Source organism: Entelurus aequoreus, linkage group LG25 (genome assembly GCF_033978785.1).
Source record: "Entelurus aequoreus isolate RoL-2023_Sb linkage group LG25, RoL_Eaeq_v1.1, whole genome shotgun sequence".
Taxonomy (NCBI): Eukaryota; Metazoa; Chordata; class Actinopteri; order Syngnathiformes; family Syngnathidae; genus Entelurus; species Entelurus aequoreus.
Window position 1 is genome coordinate 25,803,902 of NC_084755.1, and position 25,670 is coordinate 25,829,571.

The window sequence follows — 25,670 nt, forward strand, 5'->3', positions numbered from 1 at the left end:
ATATATGTATGGCGCCGCCATCTTGTGTCATTCAAAGTTCCTTTCACTGGAACTAAGGGGCCAAGCCCAACTCCTGAAAAACAACCCCACACCATAATTCCTCCTCCACCAAATTTCACACTCGGCACAATGCAGTCCAAAATGTAGCGTTCTCCTTGCAACCTCCAAACCCAGACTGGTCCATCAGATTGCCAGATGGAAAAGCGTGATTTATCACTCCAGAGAACACCTCTCCACTGCTCTAGAGTCCAGTGGCGACAGGCTTTATACCACTGCATTCCACGCTTTGCATTGGACTTAGTGATGTATGTCTTAGATGCAGCTGCTCGGCCATGGAAACCCATTCCATGAAGCTCTCTGCGTACTGTACGTGGGCTAATTGGAAGGTTACATGAAGTTTGGAGCCCTGTAGCAACTGACTGTGCAGAAAGTCTTTGCACTATGCGTTTCAGCATCCTCTCACCCCTCTCTGTCAGTTTACGTGGCCTACCACTTCGTGGCTGAGTTGCTGTTGTTCCCAAACCCTTCACTTTTCTTATAATAAAATTGATTTTGGAATTTTAGGAGCGAGGAAATTTCACGACTGGATTTGTTGCACAGGTGGCATCCTATGACAGTTCCACGCTGGAAATCACTGAGCGCGGCCAATTCTTTCACAAATATTTGTAGAAACAGTCTCCATGCCTAAGTGCTTGATTTTATACACCAAGTGATTAGGACACCAGATTCTCATCATTTGGATGGGTGGCCAAATACTTTTGGCAATATGGTGTATATTTGTGTATATTTGATGTACATATATACATATACATTTATGCACAAAAATAGATTTACAAACATATATATATATATATATATGTATATACATATTTATATTTAGATGTATACATATCTATATATGTATATCTACATACACACATACTGTACACATAAACACCCCCCCACATGACAGTGTTGGATGGGGTTATTTATAATTGAATGCTAAGCTGACCACCGGGAACACAAATCTCTGCAGCTCCAAACAGGAAACAACGTGTTGCGAAACACTTCCGGCTCGCACCTAAACCAATTGCCCAGGCTGGGTTTATTTTTACCACCTGAGCCCAGACCTACTCTACATGTCTGCTGAAACCTTGCCAATAATGCCAGTCTGAGGCCATCTTTCCACCCACATTGAGAACACATTGAAACGCTCCCGATGTGCATGGTACATGTGTGTCTGCGTGTGCGTGTGTGTGTGTGTGCGTGCGTGTGTGTCAATGCTTGTGGGTTTTAATCTCACCTCCGCTTGGACCCAGTGTGCCATGGTAATCCCTGGTGCGTCGCTCTTTCCCTCCTAAAGCTTTTGGCCACAGAGCAGCAGATGGAGAGCGTCTTGTGGCCTACATACTCGCCTCTTAAAACCAAAGACTGGGAAACATGATGACTACCTTAATTGGACATGGCAACATATTAGCCATCAAAATGACCATACATTGTGAGAAATTCTTTAAAGGGGTCATATTATGTTTTTTTTCTTCTATTTTTTCTATATTTTTTTCATGTATTTTTTCTCTCAATAGTCATCTCCCAGCCATCTTTGTTGTACTTTTTACCGCTTCCGTAGCGAGTCCACAAACAGATTAGGGTTCGAACTATACGCTACTTTGTATTACAAATGGCAACAGTGGAGGATGCATGTGCCTTTACGAGACAGTCTGCCCCACAACAAGAGGATAAAGAAAAAGACGGAGCTTATTGACTACAGCGTCAGACTAAAAAGGCGGTCTCGCGCAAAGCTCTTTGGGTAAAACTTGACCATACAGTATATGGAGATATTCGCTGACGTCAAACTTGGGAAAAACGTCAAAATTGGGGAAAATTCCAAACGACTAGTTTGGAATAAGTATGAAGGAGGGCAAGATTGTTTTATAAACATCCCCGTAATGCCTCCATGGTTAGATTTTGCATTTTCGAGACTTATGCAGATCCCAAATACACAACAGCGGGTACCCGTCACGAGCATGGCGCTAGCGTTGGCAGACGACAGGCAGATGGTGAATAAAAATAATGTTTGTTAATATGGACAAAGGAAAACACACTCAATTGGGAGTGGGAGAACACTAAACTAATGGTGGGAAAAAAACAAAAGAAGGCGAGTGCAGCTAATCGGGGCACCAGACATGGAACGATAGGCACAGCAGTACAAACAATAGAAAACTGAAATAGAAGACTGATTGGCAACCGGGTATAGGTGTGTTCTGGTTGCCAATGAAGAACAGGTGTGGGAGCCAGTACGCAGAGGAAAGACAGGAAAAGTGAAACTCCAAAATATGAGTAAAAACACCACACAAACGGTCCAAAACAGTCACAAGGGTGTGACAGGACCAATAGGTAAGAAAAGTTGGGTTTGCATAAGGAAATCTTAGCAGGAAATAATTAGTCAGACAAAGTAAGGAATATATTGCAATTAAAGGTGTGGTGGATTTTTTTTTGTCAAATGACATGAAACAGCATACCATGCTTGGCACATTTCAAAAAGTGATGTGATGTGAGGTGTGGCCTCCATGGTTGTGCAGAATCACCCGACTTGAAGGATGTTCATTCAGTTGTTTAATTTTGTAGGGGGGGAAAAGTAGACAACGGACAACGGATTCCCGGGCGGGGCCACCGCTGCTGCCCACTGCTCCCCTCACCTCCCAGGTGGTGATCAAGGGTGATGGGTCAAATGCAGAGAATAATTTCGCCACACCTAGTGTGTGTGTGACAATCATTGGTACTTTCACTTTAACTTAACGAGTGACAGAACTCCTCATCAGTCTTGCTCCAACTATCTCTGATTGCTGTTGTCAGGTCATCTTTGCAGGTCCTTGCCATCCACCATTTTCTTCAATATCCCCAATAGATTTGACATTGGATTGCCATCCAGACTATTTGCAGGCCATGACATTGAACTTGTGTCTTTATCAAGAAACGTTTTTACAGTTGTTGCTCTATGGCAAGATGCATTATCATCCTGAATGATCTCATCATCCCCAAACATCCTTTCCATTGATGGACTAAGAGACACAACGTGAGCTTGTGCATGTATTGAAGATGTAATGGCAGCCATCATTACCTGACATGCAGCACATATCGTCATGACTCTGGAAATGTTTTCTTCAGGCGGTCGTCTTCATAACTCTCATTGGACCAAAAACCAAACAAAAGTTCCAGCATCAACACCTTGTCCAGTGCAGATTCATGATTCATCACTGAATATGACTTTCATCCAGTCATCCATAGTCCGCCATTGCTTTTCCTTGGCCCATTGGAACCTTGTTTTTTTATGTTTAGATGTTGATGACGACATTTGTTTAGCTTTTCTGTTTTTAAACAATTTTCCTTTAGGCTGTTTCTTACAGACGGTGACTCCGGTTTGCGCCCATTTGTTCTTCATTTGTTTTGCTGTGTACTTTCTGTTTTCAAGACATAGTGCTTGAACTTTTCTGTCCTGGCACTTTGATGTTTTCCTTGGTCTACCGGTACGCTTGCCTTTTACAACTTTCCCATGTTGATTGTACTTGGTCCAGAATTTACGCACAGCTGATTGTGAACAATCAACATCTTTTGCAACAGCACGTGAATATTTATCTTCTTGAAGAACTTTGATAATCCTCTCCTTTGTTTCATCTCTCATGTTGGAGCCATGATTCATGTCGACCCACCTGCTGCAACAGCTCTCCAATGTGAGAACATTCCTTTTATCTGCGGACTAATGAACAGATTTATTTGTGATGCAGATCTTAGCATTGGAAATGACAATATACAGGCTGATTGCATCCTTTTTCTAAGAATTGAGTGATTCCATAATGTTTTCACTTCGCTTGATCTTAAAAAATGAAACTGTTACTGACTACCACAACTTATTTTATTGTTTCTGAAAGCCAGAAAGTTGCCATTTGAAATGTCTAAAGTTTTGTGTCATGTCAGTTATCTGCTTTATTTCTACAAAATCAAACAACTGGATGAACATCCTTCAAGTCTGGTGATTCCATCATTTTTGCCAGAGGTTGTAAATATGTTGACCATATTTAAGTTCTGAGTTATAGACTGACCTCCAATTGAGCAAATTCTCATGAAATGTTGTCTCTTCACATATGTTTGTCTTAATTCCCATGCATGGAAGGTCCTCTGTGACAACACTCTCAATGGTCTCAGAGGAGAAGCACTTTACAGATTTCATGGATGGAGCTGAATCAGAAATGAGGGACCGCGGTGACCCGGCAGACTGTTTCATAACTGCACAGGGTCACCAGCACAGAGCACTTTATTTCTGGGGGGCGAGAGCGGAGGAGCGAGAGGCAGACAAACAGTTCACCATCTGGTAATTAGAGGAGAAATAACGATATCCTTTGTGCAAGAGCTATTCGGGGAACAGAGAGAGAGGACAAAACAGACAATCAGTGCTCGCTGTGTACCCTCGCAGTCATTCTCATTTGTCAGAGTTGGATCACTGCCTGTTCTTTGAGCCTTTGGCTGGCCCTCGGCTGTGTCACCCATCTTTGTTGACTCACTAAATGACCAACATTCATTTTCACCATTGAGAGTTTCTTCAATACATTCCACTGACCTATTCTCCACTTTGGTTGGGACAGGCACTTCGAAACAACGTTGAGAACTGGTTGAATTAGGTCCTCAAACCTAACGTCAGAACAACATACTTTTTGAGGATGTTTATTCAATGTCAGGTTGTGACTTTGATTTGACCATTGAAATGTAGTAATTTCCCAAACAATATTCTGCAACACAAATACAACATTGAAACAACATGCTTTTTGACAAATTAATCAATGTCAGGTTGTGACATTGATTTGACCATTGAAATGTAGTAATTTCCCAACTAATATTCTACAACACAAATACAACGTTGAAACAACATGCTTTTTGACAATGTTTATTTAATGTCAGGTTGTGACGTTGATTTGACCATTGACATTTAGTAATTTCCCAGCCAACAACGTGGATCCAACGTTAGACACCAACCATTTCTCAGTTTACAAATACAACTATTTTGCAACATTGTTTCAAAGTCAGGACATGCATCAACATTGTATAAATGTCTTGTGCCTGTTGGGTGTTCAGAAAGCTACAGTACTTTGAAAACATATTCCAGATCATTTGTTGTAATTGTTATACCGCATTGTTTCCCATATATTTATTTAGTTCAATTACATTTGGACCGCCACAAACAGATTTGGTGGCTGTATACATCGTAACCCCTCATCTTATTTTGAAGGCTACTGTTACAAAAGAGGAAGTTGATGTGATCTCCAAACAGGCAGTTACAGGAAAACATGTGACAGTAGGAAGAGATGTCTTTCTTTGTAGAATACTTCTTTTCATACTTGTTTTCTGTCTTAAATGGAACAAAGGTGTGCAGTTGAAGTATGAAAGTTGATATTTGACGTGCTGTATGTTCTACTGTCTTGTTGGCGTTCCATGTTTGATATAATCACATATGTGATGCCGAATGTAAAAATGAAATCACACTTGTCCAGCTGATACATTTGGAATATGTAGCACACTTTTCTCACATTTAGCCCATTTTCTGCACATTTAGATATAAATGAAATGGTGAACCTAAATGTTAAATCTAACTCTAAATGTTACAACTATATCATATGTTAAAGGCCTACTGAAATGAAATGTTCTTATTTAAACGGGGATAGCAGGTCCATTGTATGTGTCATACTTGATCATTTCGCGATATTGCCATATTTTTGCTGAAAGGATTTAGTAGAGAACATCGACGATAAAGTTTGCAACTTTTGGTCGCTGATAAAAAAGCCTTGCCTGTACCGGAAGTAGCGTGACGGCACAGGTTGTGGAGCGCCTCACATCTGCACATTGTTTACAATCATGGCCACCAGCAGCGAGAGCGATTCGGACCGAAAAAGCGACGATTACCCCATTATTTGAGCGAGGATGAAAGATTCGTGGATGAGGAAAGTGAGAGTGAAGGATTAGAGGGCAGTGGAAGCGATTCAGATAGGGAAGATGCTGTGAGAGGCAGGTGGGACCTGAGAATGACTAAAACACTAAATAAACACAAGACATATATATATACTCTATTAGCCACAACACAACCAGGCTTATATTTAATATGCCACAAATTAATCCGCATAACAAACACCTCCCCCCTCCCGTCCATATAACCCACCAATACAAATCAAACACCCGCACAACACACTCAATCCCACAGCCCAAAGTACCTTTCACCTCCGTAAAGTTCATACAGCACATATATTTCCCCAAGGTTACGTACGTGACATGCACATAGCGGCACGCACGTACGGGCAAGCGATCAAATGTTTGGAAGCCAAAGCTGTACTCACGGTAGCGCGTCTGCTATCCAACTCAAAGTCCTCCTGGTTGTGTTGCTGCAGCCAGCCGCTAATACACCGATCCCACCTACAGCTTTCTTCTTTGCTGTCTTCATTGTTCATTAAACAAATTGCAAAAGATTCACCAACACAGATGTCCAGAATACTGTGGAATTTTGCGATGAAAACAGACGACTTAATAGCTGGCCACAATGGTGTCCCAATATGTCCGCACAATCCGTGATGTCACGCGCAAACGTCATCATACCGAGACGTTTTCAGCAGAATATTTTGCGGGAAATTTAAAATTGCACTTTACTAATCTAATCATGCCGTATTGGCATGTGTTGCAATGTTAAGATTTCATCATTGATATATAAACTATCAGACTGCGTGGTCGGTAGTAGTGGGTTTCAGTAGGCCTTTAACACGCGAAGTCCCAGAGAAGGGTCAATTGACATTTTTACCTAGAAAACACACAAGAGGGTCATTTGACCCCTAGTCCCCCCTGTGGACACTCCTTTTGTTATGAAAATGTGGCTGTTAGTGGCACACGGCAGGGGGCCACTTGAGCCTGTGTGGGGGAGGGGACCTTACAGCTCAAGCTTTAGTTCTGAGGTAGGTTGTGTGTGTTTTTGCAAGGATCAACAGAATGAAGGGATCAACACTCTGACATTTATTGTTAAAAAAAATACAAAACAAAACATATTTACAAAGAATGAAAAAGCAACTGTTTTCCCAGTTTTGGTGTGGAGGGTTGTTGCAGAAGCAATTGTTATTTTTGTGTGCCAAAAATAGTTTAAAAAAAAAAATTTACAAAGAAAAAAGCATATTTACAAAGAATGAAAAACCATGTCCATGTAAACGTGACTGACATACATTTGAGCAGTCACTCACAATCCTGGCACTGCCATTGCTCCTTTCGGCATTTCCCACATGTATAATTTTTCTGTCTACCTAGACAAACTGCCCCTAACAGCCTCATTACCATAACAAAATGAGTGATTAGTGTATTCGGGAAAAGCGTCGGGCCAAATGACCCCTCTCTGGGTCTTCTAGGTAGACAGAAAAATGCTGGGACTTCTAGTGTTAAATCTAAAATTAAATGTTAAAATTAAATGTTAAACCTAGAGGTAAATGTTAAATGTTGAAAGTAAATGTTAAATATAATCAAAACGCTAAATATAAAATTAAATGCTAAATCTAAATTTTACATGTTAAATATATGTACAGTATTCAATCTAAATGTAACCTGTCAAATATAAATGTTAAATCTAAATCTAAATGTTGGAAGTTAAAAATACATGTTAAGTATAAATCTAAATGTCAATTCTAAATACAAATAATAAATCCATCCATCCATCCATTTTCTACCGCTTGTCCCTTTCGGGGTCGCAGGGGGTGCTGGAGCCTATCTCAGCTGCATTGGGGCGGAAGGCGGGGTACACCCTGGACAAGACGCCACCTCATCGCAGGGCCACAAATGATAAATGTTTAATCTAAATCTAATGTTAATTTTCAATATTAACATGTAACATAAATCTGAATTTTAAATCCAAATCTAAATAATACATATTCCTGTATATATAAATGTTGAAGTTAAATCTAAATGTTAAATCTAATTCTAAATATTAACTCTAAATCTAAATGTTGAATCCAAATATAAATGCCAAATGTTAAAAATAGATGTTAAATGCGAATTTAAATGTTAAATATAAATGTTACATACTGTATAAATATTTAATGTTAAATACAACTGCTGAATCTAAATCCAAATGTTAAATATAAATATTAAATCTAAATGTTAAGTATACATCTAAATGTTAATTCTAAATAGAAATTATGAATGTTGAATCTAAATCTAATGTTAAATTTTCAAAATGAACAATAAACACAAATCTAAATTTTAAATCCAAACAATACATTTTTCTATACATATACATGTTAAAATGAAATCTAAATGTTGAATCTAATTCTAAAGTGAACTCTAAATCTAAATGTTGAATCCAAATATAAATGCTAAATGTTAAAACTAGATGTTAAATAGGAATCTAAATGTTGAATATAAATATAAGTGTTACATATGAATATTTAATGTTAAATACAAGTGCTGAATCTAAATCAGTATAAATATAAACTATACATGTAAATATTACAGCTAAATGTTAAATTAAAATGTCAATTTTAAATATAAATGTTTCGCCAAGTGTAAAGCTAATATTTAGAAAATATGTAAATATTGCACCGTTCCCAGCATGCAGAAACATGCCCACATCTCTGACTGCCCGTGTTGTAAAGCGGCCGTGCAGTGAGGAAAAGGAGCATAAAAGAGGGGACATATCAGCAAGTGCAGGATTCAAATTTGTGGCCAAACGATGACTACGCTCTTGTTTTTACCATATTGTCCACGCACGGGAGACAATTCGATTTACGGTAATTAAAATGTTTTAATTATAATAAATATAATTTTTTAGATTTAGATTTTACATTTAAAACTGTTTAACATTTATATTTATATCTAGCTTTTCTATCTAATATTCAGATTTAACATTATATTGACCAATTTATGAATGAGCTAAATGTGAAAAAAATAATATAATTGCCAAATATTCAAATGATATCAAATTAGAAAAGTGTGTTTGTATTAGACACCCCCATTGTTTGCCGCATATGGGACAGATCAGACCAGGTGGTAATATACATTTTGGCATGACTCTTCTTTCCAGTCTCCTCCTCCTTTTTCAAGTATTATAGATGTTCTTTTCTCCTCATACGTTGTCACTCCTTCACTGACTGCAGCTCTCCATGTTATTCTGTCTTTTGCTAGGTCTTCCCAGTATGTAGTATCTATTTCACATTGTTTCAATGTCTTCTTTAAAGGCCTGCTGAAACCCACTACTACCGACCACGCAGTCTGATAGTTTATACATCAATGATGAAATCTTAACATTGCAACACATGCCAATACGGCCGGGTTAACTTATAAAGTGCAATTTTAAATTTCCCGGGAAACTTCCGGTTGAAAACGTGTAGGTATGATGACGTTTGCGCGTGACGTCAATCGTTGAAACGGGAAGTATGCGGACACATTGAATCCTATACAAAAAACTCTGTTTTCATCTCAAAATGCCACAGTATTCTGGACATCTGTGTTGGTGAATCTTTTGCAATTTGTTTAATGAACAATGGAGACAGCAAAGAAGAAAGCTGTAGGTGGGATCGGTGTATTAGCGGCCGGCTGCAGCAACACAACCAGGAGGACTTTGAGTCGGATAGCAGACGCGCTATCCGACGCTAGCCGCCGACTGCATCGATGATCGGGTGAAGTCCTTCGTCGCGCCGTCGATCGCTGGAACGCAGGTGAGCACGGGTGTTGATGAGCAGATGAGGGCTGGCGTAGGTGGAGCGTTAATGTTTTTATCATAGCTCTGACGAGGTCCCGTAGCTAAATTAGCTTCAATGGCGTCGTTAGCAACAGCATTGCTGGGCTTCGACAGGCGGCACAGCATTAACCGTGTGGTTACAGGTCCAGTGTTTGGTTCAATGTCTCCTGATAGTAGTATTGTTGATCTTCTGTCTATCCTTCCAGTCAGGGGCTTATTTCTTTTGTTTCTATCTGCATTTAAGCACGATACTATCACGTTAGCTCCGTAGCTAAAGTGCTTCACCGATGTATTGTCGTGGAGATAAAAGTCACTGTGAATGTCCATTTCGCGTTCTCGACTCTCATTTTCAAGAGGATATAGTATCCGAGGTGGTTTAAAATACAAATCCGTGATCCACAATAGAAAAAGGAGAAAGTGTGGAATCCAATGAGCCTTTGTACCTAAGTTAAGGTCAGAGCGAAAAAAGATACGTCCTGCACTACACTCTAGTCCGTCACTCTCACGTTCCTCATCCACGAATCTTTCATCCTCGCTCAAATTAATGGGGTAATCGTCGCTTTCTCGGTCCGAATCGCTCTCGCTGCTGGTGTAAACAATGGGGAAATGTGAGGAGCCCTTCAACCTGCGACGTCACGCTACTTCCGGTACAGGCAAGGCTTTTTTTTATCAGCGACCAAAAGTTGCGAACTTTATCGTCGATGTTCTCTACTAAATCCTTTCAGCAAAAATATGGCAATATCGCGAAATGATCAAGTATGACACATAGAATGGATCTGCTATCCCCGCTCAAATCAAAAAAATTAATTTCAGTAGGCCTTTAAGCAATCCTTGTAGCGTTTTCTCTGCACACCAACATTTCTTCTACCTTCATTTAGCTGACAGTACAAATCTATTTTGGCAGTCTGTCGTCATTCATTCATATGACATGCCCTGTCCATCGTGGTTGGTATTTAACAATTGTACTCTCTACACTGGGAATCATGGCCTGTTCAAGTACACTGATGTTTGTTCTCATATCTTTCCACTTAATAATCATCATCTGGCGTAGACATCGCTGTTGAAACCTTTCAAGTGCTGTGATATGTCTTTGATATGCTGTCCATGCCTCTGAAACATATAGCAAAGGCGTGGCGAAGTTGGTAGAGTGGCCGTGCCAGCAATCGGAGGGTTGCTGGTTACTGGGGTTCAATCCCCACCTTCTACCATCCTAGTCACGTCCGTTGTGTCCTGATGGCTGCTGGTTAGCGCCTTGCATGGCAGCTCCCGCCATCAGTGTGTGAATGTGTGTGTGAATGGGTGAATGTGGAAATACTGTCAAAGCGCTTTGAGTACCTTGAAGGTAGAAAAGCGCTATACAAGTATAACCCATTTATTTATAACAATTGCTCTGAACACTTTGATTTTTGTATCTAGTCTGATGTCATGATTTTGGAACACTTGAGTCTTAAAGGCCTACTAAAATGATTTTTTTTTATTTAAACGGGAATAGCAGATCCATTCTATGTGTCATACTTGATCATTTCGCGATATTGCCATATTTTTGCTGAAAGGATTTAGTAGAGAAAATCGACGATAAAGTTCGCAACTTTTGCTCGCTGATAAAAAAAAGCCTTGCCTGTACCGGAAGTAGCGTGACGTCACAGGAGCTAGGATTCCTCACAATTCCCCATTGTTTACAATGGAGTGAGAGAGATTCGGACCGAGAAAGTGATGATTACCCCATTAATTTGAGCGAGGATGAAAGATTCGTAGATGAGGAACGTTACAGTGAATGACTTGAGAGGCAGCGATGGACGTATCTTTTTTCGCTCTGACCGTAACTTAGGTACAAGCTGGCTCATTGGATTCCACACTCTCCTTTTTCTATTGTAGATCACAGATTTGTATTTTAAACCACCTTGGATACTATATCCTCTTGAAAATGAGAGTCGGGAACGCGAAATGGACATTCAGTGCCTTTTATCTCCACGACAATACATCGGCGAAATGCTTTAGCTACGAGCTAACGTGATAGCATCTTGCTTTAACTGCATATAGAAACAAAATAAATAATCCCCTGACTGGAAGTATAGATAGAAAATCAACAATACTATTAAACCGTGGACATGTAAATACACGGTTAATGCTTTCCAGGCTGGCGAAGGTTAACAATGCTGTGCTAACGACGCCATTGAAGCTAATAGCAACCGGACTGCACAGAGCTATGCTAAAAACATTAGCTCTCCACCTACGCCAGCCAGCCCTCATTTGCTCATCAACACCCGTGCTCACCTGCGTTCCAGCGATTGGCAGAAGGACGAAGGACTTCACCCGATGCGTTTGGCGGCCCGGAGACGTAGGAAGTCAAGGCGAGGTCGGCGGCTAGCGCTCCAACAAAGTCCTCCTGGTTGTGTTGCTGTAGTCCGCTGCTAATACACTGATCCCACCTACAACTGTCTTCTTTGCAGCCTTCATTGTTCATTAAAAAAATTGCAAAAGATGTCCAGAATATTGTGGAATTATGAAATGAAAACAGAGCTTTTTGTATAGGATTCTACGGGGTACCATAACTTCCGTTACTCGGACTTCGTCACGCGCATACGTCATCATACCGCGATGTTTCAGCCGGATATTTCCCGGGAATTTTAAAATGTCACTTCATAAGTTAACCCGGCCGTATTGGCATGTGTTGCAATGTTAAGATTTCATCATTGATATATAAACTATCAGACTGCGTGGTCGGTAGTAGTGGCTTTCAGTAGGCCTTTAAGCTTTCCAAAGGCTGCAGCAGGTTGCCTGATTGTGTGATTGACTTCTGCATCAATGTTAGCATTTGAAGACATTAAACTACCAAGGTATATAAATAAATGATAAATGGGTTATACTTGTATAGCGCTTTTCTACCTTCAAGGTACTCAAAGTGCTTTGACAGTATTTCCACATTCACCCATTCACACACACATTCACACACTGATGGCGGGAGCTGCCATGCAAGGCGCTAACCAGCAGCCATCAGGAGCAAGGGTGAAGTGTCTTGCCCAAGGACACAACGGACGTGACTAGGATGGTAGAAGGTGGGGATTGAACCCCAGTAATCAGCAACCCTCCGATTGCTGGCCCGGCCACTCTACCAACTTCGCCACATATGTGAAGCTTTCTACATTTTCAAGAGCCACTTCTATCTTTATTGCTGGTGGTTGCAGGATGACGTCCTTAGGCGATGGTTGGTAGAGTGCGTGTGTTTTCTTTGCATTTATTTTAAGTCCAAGTTGTGTGTATGCATAGTTAAATGCATCCAGTATTACTTGCAAATCTTTAGCACTCTGGGCTGCTATTGCATTATCATCGGCATATTGAAATTCTACCACTGTGGACCTTGACCCTTTTGTTCTGGCTTGCAGCTTCCTCAGGTTGAACAGTTTTCTATCTAGCCAAAATGCAATTTGAAATAGGTCTGCTGGTATTCATGAATATGCAATGTGGATCACAATAGAGATAAAGACGGCGAACAGTGTCGGGGCTTTCAGGCATCCCTGTTTTACTCCAGTTTTTACTTCAAAAGGAGCAGAATCATGGCCATTCCAAAGTACTGTAGCTGTCATAATTTCATGCATCAATCGGACTATATTCATTAATTTTGGAGGACATCCTGATATTGCCAGTACTTCCCAAAGTAGTTCCCTGGAGACCGTGTCAAATGCTTTTGTGAGGTCAATAAACGCCATATAGAGAGGTTTATTTTGTTCAATGCATTTGTTTTTGGAGTTGTCTCAACGAGAATATCATGTCAGTTGTTCCTCTGTTTGGTCTAAAGCCTGATTGAGATTCTGGGAGTATATCCTCAGCAATGGTCTGAAGTCTTGGGTTGAGGATTCCTGACAGGACCTTACCGGCAGTACTGAGTAGTGATATGCCTCTGTAATTGCCACATTCTGCTCTATCACCCTTTCTTTTGTATATCTTCACAATGTTGGCATTCTTTAGCTCTGTTAGTATTTCTTCCTCGCTCCAGATTTTTAGTATAATTTGATATAGATGTTCTTGTAGTTTGTTTCCACCATGCTTAAATATTTCAATTGGAAATGGGCCAGCCGCTTTGCCAGCTTTCATTCGTGAGATGGCTTTCTTCATTTCTTCCAGGGTTAGTAAGTCTCCTAGGTCCATTTGTTGGGGTATGGCATTGAGGACATCCCTGTTATAGACAGTTTGTTGGTTCAGTAGTTCTTCAAAGTGCTCTCGCCACCGCTCATTGATTTCTTTGTTGGTCTTCTTTCTTGATACTGATTTTTCTTTAAAATGGAGTTAGGGTCATTCTTAATTTGTATGAAAGCTTCCTTTTTTCTATTCATGAGCTGTTGCAGTTCCGTGTTGTTTTGATCAAACCAGTCTTCATGTTTCCTGGTTCTGTACCCAATTGAGTTAACACATGCTTTTCTGATTGCTACCTTTAATTGCTCCCAGTGTTCTGTAACGTTTGTAGGGGATTTGTTGGGTATTGTATCTTCCAGGTTTCTTTGTAGTTCCATGGCATGCTCATCTTCCTTTAGACATTCAACATTGTATTTTTTGCTGTGTGGTTTGTTGTGACATTTTCTTTGAGCCTTTAGTTTCAGCCTCATAACTGATGCAATCAATCTGTGATCTGACCAGCACTCATCCGCACCAGTTACAGCTCTGGTATGAAGCACATCTTGTTGGTCCCTCTTCCTCACTAAAACATAGTCAATCAAGTGCCAGTGCTTTGATTTTGGGTGTTGCCAGGACACTTTGACGGAATCCCTTTGTCTAAAGCATACTTGCCAACCCTCCCGGTTTCAGCGCCTCTCCCGATAACCTCCCGGCAGAAATTTTCTCCCGACAAACTCCCGGATCTCAGCCGTAGCTGGAGGCCACGCCCCCTCCAGCTCAATGCGGACCTGAGTGTTCTCACCTCCGCTTTCCCACAATATAAACAGCTTGCCTGCCCAATGACGTCATAACATCTACGGCTTTTAGAGAGTAGAGTGCACAACTGCGCACACAACAAGGAGACGAAGCAGAAGAACGAGGAAGTTACAGACATAGCAACGCCGTCGACGAGCAAGATGAAGAAATACGCTTGCAAGTTCCAAAACGAATGGAAACAAGAATTTCAGTTCATCCAGGACAGTTCGAAGGGGAAGGGGTATGTTGCGTGTACATTTTGTAGAACAGACTTCTCCATTGAACACGGTGGCCGAAATGATATACTCAGTCATGAACGGAGAAGTTAAACAGGACAATACTGCCATCTACTGGATAGCCTCCGGAACACTGAAATTCAAGTATTTCTTTTATTTATATGTATAATAAAATAAATATATATATATATATATATATATATATACTGAATATATAGCTAGAATTCACTGAAAGTCAAGTATTTCATACATATATATGTATATATATATATGAAATACTTGAGTTGGTGAATTCTAGCTGTAAATATACTCCCCTATTAACCACGCCCTTAACCACAACCACGCCCCCCGCCCCACCCCCCCGGTATCGGAGGTCTCAAGGTTGGCAAGCATGGTCTAAAGATGGTGTTGGTGATTATCAAACTGTGTTCCGCACATTTGGTCAGAAGTAAGGCCCCATTTGCATTGGCTTTACCTACACCATTATGTCAAATTACACCCTCCCATATATTGTGATCTTTTCCAACTCTTGCATTGAAATCACCAAGAATAATAAGTTTATCGTGGTATCGTTGTAGAGATGAGCTCATCTAACTCCGCATAGAAAGCCTCCTTAGTTTCTTCTTCAGCACCTAGAGTTGGGGTATATGCACTTATGAGAGTGGTTGTGTTTTAGGCTGATTCTCAGAGTCATAAGTCTTTCATTTATACCCACGGGCTGTTCTGTCAGTTGACCAAGTAGTTCAATTCTAATGGCAAATCCCACCCCGTGTGTTCTGGGTTGATCTGCTGATTTTCCTTTCCAAAAGAAAGTGTAGTTGCCCTGTTCTTCCCTCAACTGGCCTTCTTCCGCTCTCCTGGTCTCTTGGAGAGCAACAATATCAAAATTTAACTTCTGAAGTTCTCTTGCCACAAAAGCTGTTCTTCTCTCTGGTCTGTCTGACTTTTCGTTGTCCATTAACGTTCGTATACTCCAAGTTCCAAGTTTCATATTTGTGTACGTATCCTTCTTTTTCCTACCGCTTGGGTGGTGCCCCCCCAGGCAGAGTAGGAGAAGTGAAACTACATTTAGGGCACCTTTTCCAGCCCCCTCCCAAAATTGGGTGAGCAGAGTGGATCCTAAATAGGACTGCTCAGTCAGAACACCGCTGACCAACTTGCATCTTCACTTCGAATCCAGAAGCAAGAACGACATTATAGCAAAATGTTCCCGCTGTAGGTGTCAATTCTGACTAGGGGCTCCCAGCCTCACGAGCCTGCCCCCATTGCCGATCCTTGATCGCCGACAGACTTGTAGTGTGGTATGATGATGTAGATGACATAAATGAGATGAGATGAGATGAGGTGATGGACGCCTGTGCGTGATTTTTTTTGAATTTTTTATGTATCTGAAGTTGCGCTTCGTCACACACACAGCACTTGGCAGATTAAGAAGTGGACTCCGTGGCATGGAGAACCAAGACAAATGATACTTCTATGGTCTGTTGCAGCTTCATCCGCCTGTTCAGCCGTTGAGGTCTTGTTTTCTGTTAGGGTTGTCTCCCTTATGTAGCTCCTTCTCCCAAACTTTTCATCATGACTAGTTTACTCCTGGTAGGTGGGTTTCTTGTGGGTTCTTGGGTCCTGGGGGTAGTCATGCTTAAAGTTTGGTGTACTCGAACTTGCTGGATGGCCGTTGGCACTCTTTTGCTCATCCGCCCTTTTACAGATATTGTTTTTGTTCTGCTGGGTGTCTAGCCACCCTCCTCATCAAGTGCACTTGATGGGGGTGCCAGTTTAGTCGCCGACGGCTCGACCATGGAACAGGTAGTACCAGTTTACATGTTACCAGTAGCACTCTCTTGAGCGACCTGACACACACAAGTGTAGTACTGCAGGCCTCATGTAACACACATAAGTACTGCAGGCCTCATGTAATACACACAAGTACTGGAGGCCTCATGTAATAGACCAGGGGTGTCAAACTCATTTTAGATGGGGGGCCACATGGAGAAAAATCTACTCCCAAGTGGGCCGGACTGGTGAAATCACGGCACGATAACTTAAAAATAAAGACAACTTCAGTGAACAATGGGAGACCGGGCTTTCTGCTCCGCTGCTCCCAGTCTGTGGAACGCTCTCCCTGACCACCTGAGGGCACCACAGACTGTGGATGCTTTTAAAAAAGGCTTAAAACCCTTCTTTTTAAAAAAGCCTTTTTTTTTTTTTTTAGATATATGCATACTAGTTTTAGCTATTTGGCTGTTCTAGTTTTTATTTTTTTTAATTATCTTTTTATTTTTTCTAATTTATTTATTTATTTTATTTTATTTTTTTAATACACTGTAGCACTTTGAGGTTGTTTACTCAATGTAAAGTGCTTTTTACAAATAAAATCTATTATTATTATTATTATTATTAAAAAAAGTATATAAAAATCAAATTACAGGATGTTATTTATGTAGTTTGCTTACATCGTGTGTTATATTTTTTATTTTTTTTTTACATATGTAGCATAATCTAGAAAGACACAAATAATTGCTATTGTGACATCTAGTGGACACAATTAAAACAGCAGTTTCTTTCATTCAAAAATTTCGGCTCATTTTTATACTTAGTAAACTCATCCCGCGGGCCGGATAAAACCTGTTCACGGGCCTGATCCGGCCCACGGGCCTTACGTTTGACACCCCTGTAATAGACACAAGTACTGGAGGCCTCATGTAACACACACAAGTACTGCAGGCCTCATGTAATACACACAAGTACTGCAGGCATCACGTAACACACACAAGTACTGCAGGAGACATTTTTTGCAGGCTGTGCTAAAGAAGGAGTGAAATTATGCGACCTTTATGTTGACAGACGTGTCTCATTCGGTGGAAATGCCAAACTCCTGATGCTGCCCGGAAGATAAATTGCTACACTTGTCACTCTAAATGTAGGAGGTTTGAGTCTAATAAAAAGTGACAAGAGTGACAAAAGTATCAGAATGATTGATTAAATTAAACTAATGAATTCCAAAATTGGACCACCATACTGTATATTGGTGTTAGAGAAGATGGGCGGGCACTTGAAAAATCTCAGGTTGGTTTTGTTGACCCTGATAGATGAACACGAACATTGTTTTTGTCCATTTTGTGTTGAGCTCTTTAAAAAACATTTACTAAACCAAACAGTTATCCAGTCCCATGTTAAAGTTATTAAAACAACTTTAATAGGGTCCTTTGTCCCTGTACAAAGCACTCCCAGACTATAAAAATGGGACCCATTACCTCCCTGCTTGGCACTCAGCATCAAGGGTTGGAATTGGGGGTTAAATCACCAAAAATGATTCCCGGGCGCGTCGCCGCTGCTGCCCACTGCTCCCCAAGGGGATGGGTCAAATGCAGAGGACAAATTTCCACACACCTAGTGTGTGTGTGACAATCATTGGTACTTTAACTTTAACTTAAAATTATCTGTCTAACGTTCATTTATTAAAGATAAAACATGTCTTATCTGCGATTAAACGTGATTAATTAATTTATTGCGATAATGTATATATATATGTATATATATGTATATATATATATACAGTATATATACATATATATATATATATATATATATATATATATATATATATATATATATATATATATATATATATATATATATATATATATATATATATATATATATATATATATATGATAGGGCTGTGAATCTTTGGGCACCACACAACTCAATTCGTTTCGATTCTTTGGGGTAACGATTCGATTCAGAATCGATTCTCGATTTTAAACGATTCTCGATTCAAAATCAATACTTTTTGAATAACATTGGCTGCCAGTTCTATGATGAACTACATTCCTCCATAAAATAGGCAAACCGCTCTGATAAGTTTCTATACTACTTAAAAGAAAACTGGTTTTGTTTAATAAAATTATAGCCAAACATTTAATAAAGTCAAATACAAATAAGGCAACAAAAGAAGTATCCAACGTTTCTCATTTCTAAAGTCAATCTGTACATCTACATCATCTACATCAACAATATGATTTCCCTGAGTGATTGGAAAGGACAGATAAAAAAAAAATAAAAAAATAAAAATAAAAAAAATAAAAAATAAATTTAACAACATTTTTATATATATATATATATATATATATATATATATATATATATATATATATATATATATATATATATATATATATATATATATATATATATATATATATATATATAGTTTATTTATTTATTTATTTATTTATTTTTTATTCTTTTTTTTTTTTTTTACATACATTTTTTTTTTTTAGTCAATTAAGTATCAATCCAAAAAAGAATTGCGATTCATTCTAAAATCTTTTTTTTTTTTGATACCGCTAATATAAAAGGATTTTTGCATTTGATAAACATGGTATTCACTGACACAAAAAACACATTCTCTGTGTTAGTACAACAAATACAAATGTAATGGTCAAAATGTCTCATTCATGCACCGTTTTGTTTATTTTGGTTATAAGATAGTTACATTCAGTGACGCTGTGCTGCTTGGAGGGATATTAACGGTCGGATCTACTGAGCTCCAAATACCACGCGCTAAATAGCATGTGCAAACTTTAAAAATGTGTGTACTGTTAGTGGGGGTGTTGTATGTGATTTACTAATTGATAACAAGTGCAAAAGTGTTTTTTACGTGTGCTACCAGCATTATGTGCCTATGGAAACACTCATTTCCCTCCACATTCATGTTATTATGCTCTCCAACCTGTTGGGTTTTGCAATGTTGAGCAAGCAGCACACATTTATAATAATTATGTAACATCTATTTTGCAATATAGTGTAACGGTACAGGGGAGAAGAACATGGCACGGAGGCAGGGACGTCGTTTAGCCTTAGGTGTGTTTATTATCAAGAGAATATGACGTGTGTAATCAAACAGAATACGTGGGGTGTAACTATGTGATGCGACTAACTGGTGAGTGTTACCGGGAGGTGTTGAAGGTGCGTGTTGTGAAAGATGCAGAAGTCCAGAGAGGGCAAGGCAGGCTCGGAGGTCCGTGGGCAGGCAAGATGTCAAGGGCTTGAAAGAGTAGTCCGGAGGCAGGCGAAAGGTCGAGATCCAGGGAGGCAGCAAGAAGTCCAGAGAGAATCCGGGGAGACGAGACACACTGCTCAAAACCAAGGAACGAAGAGGAGCTGCGAGATGACAACACAGGAAAAGACACAATGAGCACAGAGGGGGGGGGGGGGGGGGGGGACACAGAGAGAGAGGAAGCACATAAGCGAAAAGCTGGAGACGTGTAGGGTTTACTGTACGGGTTCAAGTAGCTACGTTCTGGCACTGGAACGCAGGACGCGCTGGTCTAAATAGTGTGGTGCCTGCTCATCAGCGTCAGGTGTGAAGATTGCAGATTGAGAGCAGCTGCAGCCGCGGCTGGAGAGGAGCGCCCATGGGCGTGTCCAGAGGCGCACTGAGAGGAGCGCGCTGAAGACTGCGCAGCAGGATGCGCTCGAGCCGTGACAGTACCCCCCTCCTTATGCGAGGCTCCCGACAAGCATCGGGGTGCATCAGGGTTCGCTCGGTAAAATTCTTCCAACAATGAGGGGTCAGCAAGGTAGGAGGCCGGTACCCAGGATCGGTCCTCAGGTCCATAACCCTCCCAGTCGACCAAGTAGTGAAACCCCCCTGCCTTGACGACGAACCTTGAGAATCTCCTTTATCGTCCAAACTGGGTCACCATTCTCGAGAACCCTCGGAGAAGGAGGAGCAGGGACAAGGGGCGAGAGGGGGCTGACCGCCACAGGCTTGAGTTGGGACACATGGAACACGGGATGCCTTTTATACAGTGCGGAAGGGAAAGACGTACGGAGGCTGGGTTGATGATAGCCTCTACTGGGAAAGGACTCAGGTAGCGAGATGCCAACTTCTGTGAGGGCACCTGTAGGTAGAGGTCCTTGGCCCGCAACATCACCTGCTGCCCGGGCTGATAGGATGGCGCCGGAATGCAGCGCCGGAATGCAGCACCGGAATGCAGAGCCGGAATGCAGCGCCGATTGGCATCCTCTCAGAGGCTTTCATAAGAGAAGCATGAGCGGTCCTCCAAATGCAGCATCGAAGGTGGGATCAGGTGGACGGCACCCCTGCTTCGACCTCCTGCTTGGGGAACATGGGGGTCGATAGCCCAAGGAGCACTCAAACGGAGACATACCATGCCATGGAGTTATAAGCATACTCCACCCAGGGTAAGTACTTGCTCCAGGAGGCGGGTTGGCGTGCAGTAATACAGCGCAGCATGGTCTCCAAGCACTGGTTGGCTCTCTGTCCATTGCTCTGGGGATGGTATCCAGATGAGAGGCTGACCGTAGCTCCAATCCCCTTGCAGAAGGTCTGCCACACCCGGGAAGTGAACTGGGGACCACGGTCTAAGACGATGTCCAGCGGGATGCCATGTTGCCTGACTACATGTTGTACGAGTAGGTCAGCAGTCTCGGCGGAGGAGGGAAGCTTGGGGAGGGGAACAAAATGTGCGGCCTTGGAAAATCTATCCACAATGGTTAGTACTGTAGTTTTACCTTTAAGACGGAAAATCCCGTCACGAAATCCATGGCGATGTGGGACCAGGGTCGGCCGGGGACAGGTAGGGGCCATAAGAGGCCCGCCGGGGGACTGTGGGATGCTTTGTTACAGGAACATGTGGTGCAAGCGGCAACAAACTCCCGGGTGTCTGACTCCATCGATGGCCACCAGAACCACCGCCGGACGAATGATAGTGAGCGATGGAACCTCGGCTGGCAAGAGAAGATGTTAGAATGGCCCCAGTCCAGTAACTTGGGTCGAAGCTCACAGGTGACGAACAACTTGTCGGGTGGTCTGCCGCCCAGTCCTGGGTCAGAGCGCAGGGCAGTCTTTACAAGGTTTTCAATCTCCCAAGTGAACATACCCACTATCCGAGCAGGAGGGAGGATGGGCTCTGCCGTAAGTGTGGTGGTGGGCCCTTCTGTGAACTGTCGGGAGAGGAAGTCAGCCTTAGTGTTGCGAGAGCCCGGCCTGAACAAGAGAGTGTAGTTAAAACGACTAAAAATCTGTGCCAGCGCGCCTGACGCCCGTTCAGTCTTTTGGCAGAAAGGATGTGGATTAGGTTGCGGTGGTCAGTCCAAACCAGGAACAGATGTTTTCCCCCTCAAGCCAGTGCCTCCACTCCGTCAGTGCCTCATGTACTGCCAGCAGTTCTCTGTTCCCCGCATCATAGTTGCGTTCCTCCAGCGAGAGGCGTCTGGAAAAAAAGGCACATGGGTGTAGCCACTTATCCACACAAGAGCGCTGGGAGAGTAACGCCCCGATAACCGAATCAGATGCATCCACTTCCACAGTGAACGAGTTGTCTGGTTCGGGGTGGATGAGGACAGGGGGGGAGATAAAGCTCTCCTTCAGGCTTTTGAAGGCCACACTGGCCTCTTTGGTCCACTGGAAGGGAAGAAGCGTAGAGGTGAGGGCATGGAGAAGAGCAGCTAACAAGTCCCGGATGAATCGATGGTAGAACCCAGCGAATCCCAGAAACCGTCTCAGTTCTGTACGGGTGGTGGGTTGGGTCCACTCCATCACCGCCTCGACCTTCTTGGGGTCGGCTCTGATGTGTCCCTTCTCAATGATATATCCCAGAAATCCCACCGAAGGCGTGTGAAACTCACATTTTTCCGCTTTCACAAACAGCCAGTTCTCTAGTAGGCGTTGCAGGACCAGATGGACATGTCGCTGCTGCTCCTGCAGGTTCTGAGAAAAAACAAGAATATCATCAAGGTAGACGACAACAAAGCGGTCCAGCATGTCCCGCAAAACGTCGTTGACTAAGGCCTGGAAGACTGTCGGGGCATTTGTTAGTCCGAATGGCATGACCTTATATTCGAAATGTCCCAGATGCGTATTGAATGCCGTCTTCCATTCATCTCCATCCCTGAGTCCTACCAGGTGGTAGGCATTGCGGAGATCAAGTTTGCTGAAAATAATGGCAGGAGTGAGGGGCTCGAAAGAGGAGCTCAAAAGAGGTAGAGGATACTTGTTTTTTTTTACTGTGATACCGTTTAGTTGTCGGTAGTCGATGCAGGGCCGTAACGAGCCGTCCTTCTTGCCCACAAAGAAGAACCCCGCTGCCACCGGGGACTTCAAGGGGGTGATGATGCCGTAGGCAAGGGAGTCTGAAATGTATTCCTTCATGGCTTGTTTCTCGGGTAGGGAAAGATTGTATAGACGGCTAGTAGGAAGGACAGCATTGGGAACCAGATCAATGGTCTATGCGGGGGAAAGGGAGAGTGCACATTCCTTGTTAACACGCGAAGTCCCAGAGAAGGGTCAATTGACATTTTTACCTAGAAAACACACAAGAGGGTCATTTGACCCCTAGTCCCCCCTGTGGACACTCCTTTTGTTATGAAAATGTGGCTGTTAGTGGCACACGGCAGGGGGCCACTTGAGCCTGTGTGGGGGAGGGGACCTTACAGCTCAAGCTTTAGTTCTGAGGTAGGTTGTGTGTGTTTTTGCAAGGATCAACAGAATGAAGGGATCAACACTCTGACATTTATTGTTAAAAAAAATACAAAACAAAACATATTTACAAAGAATGAAAAAGCAACTGTTTTCCCAGTTTTGGTGTGGAGGGTTGTTGCAGAAGCAATTGTTATTTTTGTGTGCCAAAAATAGTTTAAAAAAAAAAATTTACAAAGAAAAAAGCATATTTACAAAGAATGAAAAACCATGTCCATGTAAACGTGACTGACATACATTTGAGCAGTCACTCACAATCCTGGCACTGCCATTGCTCCTTTCGGCATTTCCCACATGTATAATTTTTCTGTCTACCTAGACAAACTGCCCCTAACAGCCTCATTACCATAACAAAATGAGTGATTAGTGTATTCGGGAAAAGCGTCGGGCCAAATGACCCCTCTCTGGGTCTTCTAGGTAGACAGAAAAATGCTGGGACTTCTAGTGTTAAATACAGCGGCCAGATCACGGTAGAAAGATGGAATATTGGAGAGATCCGTGGGAGGTGAAGCGGGTTTAGGACTGCAAGACGGGGGAACTGCGGACTTAAGGCAGTGGGCGTGGCACGCTGTACTCCAAGCTAGGACTTTGCCCATGGACCAAGAGATATGGGGATCGTGCTTGTGGAGCCACGAGCGACCGAGGACTAATGGAGCAATAGAGGCGTTAAGAACTAACATCCTAGTTAGGCTAGCTGTATTTACATATTGCATCATTATGCCTCGTTTGTAGGTATACCTGTATTTGAGATTAATTAATTTAGTTTACTTATGCCCTCTGTGTATTTAGTTTATTTTTTTCATGTCTCATGACACATTATCTGTATGTAATATTGGTTGCATTTCTGATAGCTGTTTGTGTGCCCTGTTGTTCCAGACCACAGCAAACGTTACCCAGCTTGCAAAGATTGTAATAAATCCATTAGAAGAAGACAGCCTGCCATTTCCTTTTAACTTGGACACACACATCTATACCTTTGGCCATTCTAAGACAGTCATTTCCAGGAGTTATCTCACCCTCTGAAAAGTTGTACTAATATTTTCTAATGTTGTAAAAATGTGTAGAATAAATATTACATTTCAACATTTCTGTCAACAAAGATTTGTGTCAGCCTGCGACACATAGTCATTTTGATAGTATGCTAATATAACTAATATAGACACTTACATCATGTGTTGCCTTCATTATAAGACTTATATAAGACTTTTAAAGTAATTTTGATAGTAGGCTAATATTACTAATATAGACACTTACATCATGTGTTGTCTTCATTATAACACTTATATAAGGCTTTTAAAGTCATTTTGATAGTAGGCAAATATATCTAATTAGCCACTTACATCATGTGTTGTCTTCATTATAAGACTTATTGTTATGATCTGCTGCCCGGATCATATTCTGTTTATGTTTTTAAGTCACTTGTGTTTTTCTGCACCTCTTGAGTTGTTTGTTTCAGTTGCCATGACGGCAGCTATCACTCACCTGCCTCTGGTTAGTGTTCGGGACGCGCACCTGTTGCCCGGGCACTAATCAGAGAGCTATTTAGTCTACGCCCTGGCCTCACTCGGCCTGGTGGTCTTGTTTGCTCCCATGCAACAAGTTACGCTCTCGTTTACGCTCATAGTCTGTATTTTGTTACTAGCATCTTTTGACTACTCTTTTGTTTTCCGTGCCGTGGGCACCGCGCAGCATATTTGGTCTGTAACTAGAATAAATAATTTATTCTCACCTGCAAGCCGCTTCCTGACATCCCTCTGCATCTTGAAAAGACGACCTCCGGCATCACAATGCCTCGCAAGTGTAACAGAAGACCACCAGCCCGAGTGAGGCCAGGGCGTAGACTAAATAGCTCTCTGATTAGTGCCCGGGCAACACGTGCGCGTCCCGAACTCTAACCAGAGGCAGGTGAGTGAAAGCTGCCGTCATGGCAACTGAAACAAACAACTCAAGAGGTGCAGAAAAACACAAGTGACTTGAAAACATAAACAGAATATGATCCGGGCAGCAGATCATAACACTTATGTAAGTAAGTCTTGTGTCTTCATTATAAGACTTATGTAAGTCTTTCAATTTTTTTGCGGCTCCAGACTGATTACTTTTTTGTATCTTTGGTCCAATATGGCTCTTTCAACATCGTGGGTTTGCCGACCCCTGCGCTAAGTGGATAATTTGTTTTCCAAAGAAAACACAGAAATATGACATGAAAACATACTATTGAAATAGTCAAGCAGTGAAAGTTCTCCTCCCAGTGGTTAGATTGCACTATTGCATACATTTTTAAAAAACCTTGTAT

At 41.8% G+C, this 25,670-nt stretch overlaps 1 protein-coding gene across 1 annotated transcript; it reads right to left on the reverse strand.

Annotated features, from left to right (window-relative positions):
• Positions 1-21,417: 21,417 nt before the first annotated feature.
• LOC133642597 (uncharacterized) lies at positions 21,418-25,284 on the reverse strand. Its single transcript, XM_062036885.1, has 3 exons — positions 25,107-25,284; positions 21,780-22,609; positions 21,418-21,622 (listed from the first exon to the last, which is right to left on the reverse strand). The coding sequence occupies exons 1-2, from the start codon at positions 25,158-25,160 to the stop codon at positions 21,974-21,976; spliced, it is 690 nt and encodes a 229-aa protein (XP_061892869.1). The 5' UTR covers positions 25,161-25,284; the 3' UTR covers positions 21,418-21,622; positions 21,780-21,973.
• Positions 25,285-25,670: the final 386 nt, after the last annotated feature.